Source organism: Xiphophorus maculatus, chromosome 7 (assembly GCF_002775205.1).
Source record: "Xiphophorus maculatus strain JP 163 A chromosome 7, X_maculatus-5.0-male, whole genome shotgun sequence".
NCBI classification, from domain to species: domain Eukaryota; kingdom Metazoa; phylum Chordata; class Actinopteri; order Cyprinodontiformes; family Poeciliidae; genus Xiphophorus; species Xiphophorus maculatus.
This window is the reverse complement of record NC_036449.1, coordinates 4,917,772-4,925,588: the sequence shown is the minus strand read 5'-3', so window position 1 is coordinate 4,925,588 and position 7,817 is coordinate 4,917,772. Positions and strand designations below refer to the sequence as shown.

At 35.2% G+C, this 7,817-nt stretch overlaps 1 protein-coding gene across 1 annotated transcript; it reads left to right on the top strand.

The window, feature by feature from the left end:
• The first annotated feature begins 930 nt into the window (after positions 1–930).
• On the top strand, positions 931–5,292 carry LOC102232070 (interferon-induced protein 44-like). The gene is made up of 12 exons (XM_023337547.1): positions 931–1,004; positions 1,136–1,179; positions 1,468–1,479; positions 1,672–1,689; positions 1,903–1,920; positions 2,133–2,150; positions 2,346–2,379; positions 3,119–3,320; positions 3,597–3,749; positions 3,845–4,013; positions 4,195–4,295; positions 4,382–5,292. Exons 2-12 carry the CDS (start codon positions 1,155–1,157, stop codon positions 4,541–4,543), a joined length of 912 nt encoding a protein of 303 aa, XP_023193315.1. The 5' UTR covers positions 931–1,004; positions 1,136–1,154; the 3' UTR covers positions 4,544–5,292.
• Positions 5,293–7,817: the final 2,525 nt, after the last annotated feature.

Genomic DNA, 7,817 nt, shown 5'->3' with positions numbered 1-7,817 from the left:
CTTATGTCTTGAGAGATGTCAATTTTGGAGTTTTTAGCGCCCCCTGGAGAAAACTCCACCAGCCGCCACTGATTCCTAACTCAGCAGAGAAAACAGGGAAAATGAAATCGGCTTTAAGAATCCAGACTTATAAAACATGTGGGTTTCAAAGGTGAAAGAAAAGTGGAAAACACTGAAAAGAAAGAAATTTGATGGAGTTGATTCTGTCTGTCGTTTAGAGGTTCTGGTCAGCAGATTTTGTGAGAGAAGGTTGTCACCGTTTGTGTTTGTTTCCTAACAAAAAGAAAGGAGACTTGACTGAGCTGCAGCTGTAAAGATTTGGAGTGTTATGTACAGAGGATTCTCTGGAGCTCAGCACAGGTGACCTTGCAATTTGCCTGTTGTAAAAAAAAAAAAAAGAACGGCTTTGATCTTGATAAGGAAAGTAAAACTGAGATAGTCTGGAGCATCACCGAACTTTCCCCTGCTGTTTTATGACCCCCCCCCCCCCCCCCCCCCCCCCCCCCCCCACACACACACACACACACACACGCAGAGACAAACAAAGCAAAAGAAAACCTCTTTTGCTTTGAGGCTTTCTCAAAGAGAAAGAGGTGCTTTGAATTTTTTTACGTACAGTTTTTTAAAATATTTTTAAAAATATATTTTTAAATACATTTAATATATATATTTAAAAATACATTAAAAATATATTTTATGTATTTAAAAATATTTACAATTATTTGTAAATATTTAAAAATTCAGGTATAAAAAATATGTTTTTTTAAAACATATTAAAAGAGTGCTAAAAATATTTTAAAATATTATTTTTGCTTCATGTATACTAACAATGAGCAGGCTGAGCAGGAAATGTAATCTTATTTCACAAAATGAGTGCTCTTCTTGTAAATCACGTGATTCATGAAAGTGAAAGTGAAACTGTGGAAACGCCATAAAAGAGCCGTGAGCTTTTACTTTCATCAGCACTATAACGGATCTCTCTGCTGCAGCACGTCTCCTCTGAGGTAGGATTCTTTTCCTTCTGTATCAGTAACAAAGCAGCTGCAGTAAACCAGTGAAAACAAATGAACCGATTTAAAGAGCTCTGACTAACGATTGTAGAGTCATTCTCTCTTCCTCTCTCTGTATTTTACAGAGTATTTTCTGTCACTGTCATGGGAGGTAACTCTTCTGCACCATGTAAGTTACATTCTTGTTTGTTATGGTTGAGATAGATGCATTGAATATTTCACTGATTTATTTCATGCATATATTGCATATTTTCAGTTAATTTTATTTTCCTCTTCAAATTAAATTTTATCTTGAACATGTTTTGAAAGCAGAAAGTGAAATAAAGTTACATGTTAACTATTGGAAATAAACACTAGAGCATGGTTATTTGGGAATGTCTGAAAAGCTTAGCAATGGAAATATTGGAATTGTGTTTATGCAAATTTTGACTCATAATATTTCCTGTGTTGTGTTTAGCTACTCAACCAGGTAAGTACTATTTCTTCCATGTGTTTTTCATTTTAGTGTTTTCCTTTACTCACTTTAGAGTAAAAATGAATCTATTCACTGCCTCAATGTTCCACAGAATTAATACCAGTTGTGTTTATTACTTTAATATAAATATTAATTATATTTCTAGTCATTTATTGACCTGTCATGTGTTTCTTTGTCCGTGTTCAGCTCCACAACCTTCTCCACGTGAGTACAACTTATTATCCATGCTGACACAGCAGAAAATGTTTTTCATTTTAGTGTTTTCCTTTACTCACTTTAGAGTAAAAATGAATCTATTCACTGCCTCCATGTTCTACAGATTTAAGAATACCAATTATGTTTATTACTTTAATATAAACGTTAATTATATTTCTAGTCATTTATTGACCTGTCATGTGTTTCTTTGTCCGTGTTCAGCTCCACAACCTTCTCCACGTGAGTACAACTTATTATCCATGCTGACACAGCAGAAAGTGTTTTTCATTTTAGTGTTTTCCTTTACTCACTTTAGAGTAAAAATGAATCTATTCACTGCCTCAATGTTCTACAGATTTAATACCAATTATGTTTATTACTTTAATATAAACATTAATTATATTTCTAGTCATGTATTGACCTCAGTAATGTGTCTCTTTGCCCGTGTTTAGCTCCACCACCTTCTCCACGTGAGTACAACTTATTATTCATGCTGACACAGCAGAAAATGTTTTTCTTGCCTCAATAAAGAATTGAATTGTTTAATCTAATAATCTCTTGACTCATGTTACTAATATATTTAACATCATGTAGAAAATCTAATTCTTCCATCTATTGTGACACTGTTCTGGTTTTAAGACTTTGCTGTAAATTCTCCTTCACAGTTTTAAGAACTCCATGGAGAGAAATAACTTGGGGGTGAGTCAATGTACCTTATTAAAGTCTGTATGTTGAAGGTGACTTTTTTTTTTGGTTCAGCATAATCAGCCATCAAAACAGTTTCCTGGATTAATAGTGTCACTTGACCCATGGTACTTAATAATGTCATTGGTTTATTAAAGAAGCAGCTCTGGAGACCCAGGCAGCTAAATGTGTTTGGTCAAATGTAGGCGATGAAACGGGTCCAGCTGTCCACTGTCCAATCAAATCAATGAATTATGTGGCATTGCAGTGTACAATGTAATGTTGCATAATTTATATATTTCTATGACAACACGCCCCATAACTTGAAAATTTTGTCTTAAATGTTCACTGAACATGTAATATTATAGATACATGATTTTAATAACAAAAGTTCAAGTGTAACCAATTTTACTTATTTAACTGATATTTAAATTATACAATAAAGACTTGGGATTAAAATTTGTCTCAGTGGGTAGCTAATGAAATTAAAAGAAGCCACTGCACTGAAGGCTGAAACTTATTGTAAACTAACAGAACCTATGTAATGATTTTCACAACACACTGATCACACAAAGTGAATTGAAGGTCATATTCACTGATTCTCACTGTTAGAAGTTCACACATATTCTGTACATCAACCTCAGCAGCAGGAGGCTGGTGGAGTTCAGGGTCTTTCTGTTTATCAACTCATCTCTGTTTATCAAGGTAAAAACTAGTTTCTGAAATTATGATTTCAAATTTTCCATTTTAACAGAGGCAATAGTGATGCTCTTCAGTACTTGAAGGAGTTTCAGCCTCACAATGAAGAGGCAACTCACATCAGAGTCCTGCTGTACGGTCCAGTCGGTGTGGGGAAGTCCAGCTTCATCAACTCCGTCAACAACGTCCTGCAAGGCAGAATGACCAATGAGGCTCTGGCCAGTGCTACAACCTCTGATCAAAGTTTCACCAAGATTGTGAATATAATTGTTTAATTTTAAAGGCTTGTTCACATTTTAGACTTATAAATATTCCCACCAACATGGTAGAAAATATTTCATTTTCTGACACAGTGGCTACAAACTTGTAATCACTGATTATTGTACCATCTTATTCATAATTTTATTTAGCAAAATTAAATTTAGGTTGAAAATTAAATTTATTAAGAGTATTTTGAGGCATGTTTGTAACTTAAAATATATTTTAGCAGCTTTATTCCTGCTGATTACATAAAACTGTTTTTTTCCTTTCAGTACAAAACCCATAAAATCAAGAAAGAAAGCAGGGGAAACTATTATCCCTTTGTGTTCAATGACATCATGGGTCTAGAAGACGGAGATGGAAGAGGAGTCAGAGCAGACGACATCAAACTGGCCTTGGAGGGTCATGTGATGGATGGATATAAGGTATACATACTTTTCTGCTTTAAAAAAATACTTCTCTTAAAGGCAATTTAATTTACTTGCTTTATGTGGAATGTTCATCATATTTTCTTCCACAGTTCAATCCTGTATCTTCCCTGTGTGATGGTGATCATGGCTACAACTCTTCCCCGTCCATCAGTGACAGAGTTCATGTTCTGGTCTGCATTTATTCTGCTAATGCACCACAAATGAGATCCTCAGTTTTACAGAAAATGAAGGAAATCAGAGAAGCAGCCAGTGAGCTGGGTAAGAAACATTCAATATGCATTTAGAATATTATTCTGGAGTAAAGGACTTTTTTTTAATGTTGTCATAAATGTTTCATCACTCTCCTGCGATGTAGCTATTTAAACATATCGCTTAATTAAAACTTTTAGAGATTCTTGAGAAACTCCATGTTCTAGAGTCTGTATCTCTATAACCACAGGAATCCCTCAGCTGGCGATTCTCACTCACATTGATGCAGCCTGTGGGGAAACGGAGAAAAATCTGAAAAACGTCTATAAGAGCAAACATTTAAAGAAAAAGGTGAGTCAGAGAGAGATTTATTCAAAACAGGAATACCTCCTAAAAATATTGTACAAAAAATATAACAATTATTGTGTTATATGTAGATGGGAGACTTCAGCTCCAGTCTGGGGATCCCAATGAACTGCATCCTCCCACTGAAGAATTACAGTGATGAAATACAACTGAATCCAGACGTCGACACTCTGATCCTGAATGCTCTGAAACTGATGATTGACTTCGGAGACGACTACGCCGACAAACTGTGAAGCCACAGAACATTTTGTGGGGATATGCATGAAAATCACAGTAGTAATACAGTTCATATCATTACATACAGTAGTTGTTGAGGAGAGCTTAGTGGTTGAGCAGGAACTGAGTATGAAGTTTTCTGACCTTTGACACATATGTTTCTTGCTTTTCTCTCTCAGCCCTTTTCTGATAAAATAAGCCTTTCCATGAAATAAGGAATAATTAAAAGGACAATGTGCTTTTACAATTGTAACGGTAGATTTGCTAAAAAATAAACACTTCTCTGAGTTGCACTCTTCACCAATATTCCGTTTTATCCATTTGTTTACTGGTCTTGTATATTGATAGAAAGGGCAACACATTTACACTAATGTTATTCATTTTGTTAAATGAACAAACTTTTTGTTACATTATGTTCTTTTGTTTTTTTTTTTTTTTTAAATGTCAGTCCTTGTTGGATAACAAGTGCCTGTAGTCACTCATAACATTTTTTTTTTTAGAACTATGAATTGTTTGATTGATGTCAAATGCATTTCCATTCTGTGTGTCACTTTCCAGCTTGATAAAAGTCACCACCAAAGTATTCAAAGTGGTTTTAGGTCAACATTTCTATGTTTTTATTGTTGGCTCGTTCGTCACAGAACATTTGGAAAGCAATCTATAAATGTGTGTGATGTTCATAAGACAATGTTACAATTTGAATCATGTTAAATACTCACATTTTGTATTGGTCAATAAAATGTAGAGTAATAAAAACTGCATGATTCTATGGTATTTTATTCTATGTTCTTTGGTTCTAAGGACTCTTTGCAACATGTTTTATAAATCAGTCGTTTCGCTGCTTGTGTTTGATGTAAGATGATGAAATCTGTTAACTGGGAGGTTTCTGAAGTAGAGCTGCTGCTCCATCATGAAGGAGTCAGCCATGATGGAGACTTTCAGATCAGAAGGCCTCCGCATTGAAAAACATTTAAACATATAGTTGTGTTTCTACTGACCTTTTACTCTTTAGGAAATCACAGAAATCTGAAACGTTTTAGATTTTGAACTTAAACATGAGCTTATAGCAATAAGTTGTGTAACTTATTTTGTGCTAACTTTGGCATATTTCCAATAGTTTAGTAAACACATTTTATGTAAACTGTATTATATGTGCAAGAGTTTAATTATGTTTTTGCTTTGCACCAAATTCCCAATATTTTCAAACCAATTAACCAGTTTTATACTCGAGGATTTAACTAAATAAGTAATAAAGTTTTGTCAGAATAATAGTTTAAACAGTTTAATTTTATTTTGATATTCTTACATCTGCAGCAGGTACTTTCACGACATAGCGACAGAAAACAAATATTCAAAAACAAAACAAAAATAAACATACAAAGGTTACATACTGCAGCTTTAATCGAATAATTTGACATTTTGTGTCGAAAAAAATAAACACACAAGTAAATACATTTATCAGAGATCCACTAGCTCAATAAAAAGAAATTTGCTCATGTTGCAGGATTTTCTGTTCATATTTTCTAATCCTTTCCGACTGAAGAAAAGTCGATTCTTCAAACCCAACCTGTTCAGCAAAAAGCCCAGACACAAGCTGTTGTTACCTTTTAATGCGGTTTGTTATATATGATGCTTTTTTCCCCCAAACAAACAAATACTGTATGTACACATTCATCTATACTACAGCAAAAAATAATCAAGAAAATAAGAGTTAGAAACGACGAGCAGTTAAATCATAATATGCAGCAAATACTTGAATTATATTCATTTTTATAGACGGCTGCTATTGCTGCAACATTTAGCATCAAGCTTTTTATTAGAGTTTGATCATTTCACTTCTGCACCATTAGCAGTTCATTTCATACACAACTTTAGAAAACAGTGTTGCTTCCTGCTGTAGATTTGATACCGACAATCTGCTGATTCTTATCTCCCAGTAGACTTTTCAAACTAACGTTGACAATCTGCAATTTAAAGTAGTTTTATATATAAACCCATAAATCCCTGTCAGATCATATGTTTCTTCCGCTACTGACATGTTTATTAAGCCTTAAGATCAACTCAACAGTTCTGATCCAGAATCTTGACCTACTAATATTTACACCCGATTTACAGATGTAGAGACGAACCCCTAACCACCACGAGGGAGAACGGGGTTAATATGAACTTTTGCGAAACAAGTGTGACGTCGCGAAATGACACCATATGATCCTACACTGTCTGATTTAAGAAATATGGTCAACAGAAAGTGACTTATTGAGGATGGTGCATAACAATTTTGGTTTAGAGCACTGAGTGCTGTAAGTTTCAAGTTCAAGTTCACACAGCTTGTGATCTCTGTGAATTGACTTGTCTGACTTTACGAATGACATTGACAAAGGTTTTCCGTAAAGGCTAGTTTGTGCTGCACATCTAGGATCTATGATCTATGATCTGCTGAAACAAAAAATGGTCAAACGACTCCAACAAATCAGATCTACCAGATGTTCACCCAGGCTTTTTCAGTGACAAGGGTTAGAGGTCAGAGCATGCCATATTTTGTCACTAAATTTGCCCGAATGGAATTCAGAACCAAAGTGAGTCAACGTAAAGAATAATACATGATTTTCAGATAATATGCATTTGAATTAAACCAAACATGCAAGTGACTTTTATGAAAATGTACCCCATGAAAAACAGCTAACGACAACAAAAACTAAACTGATGCCCCATGTTTTAAGCATGTGGGTTGAAGTTGGTTTGCTCATGTACTTTATTCAACACTTAGGATTAAAGGAGGAAATTGCAAATGGGGTGCAAATTGGTGCAGGGATGAACTGACCTGAACCCGAGTTCATACTGGAGGTTTTTCTGTGCTTGGGGGCAAAAGAGCGCTTCTCTTATAGTAGAGTAAGTATATAAGTACTACAGAGGTTATTGCGACTCCCCCCCAAAACATAGGACTTATTTTACAAATAGTAATACTGTAAGAACTCAACACTCTCAGCATCTGGTGCACCGCCATGTTGTTTTGAGAACATGTCAGTAATCCCGGCACGCTCTCATGGAAGAGAACATGAACGCTGGAGACGACGTTGGGATAGACGTCCGCCCAGTCCGTCCCGGCCGTGGAGTAGTTGGGATCTCTGGTGTGGTGCATCAGGACCAGAATCACCTTTTGATCTCCTGTGGAGAAAAAGAAAATGAACAACAGATGGATTTGAGTAACAGACCTCAATACAGCACGACTGTGACCACTCTGTGCTTAATGTACCTCAGTAAATTTGGAAACCGAAAGCTGGGCTATAAAAA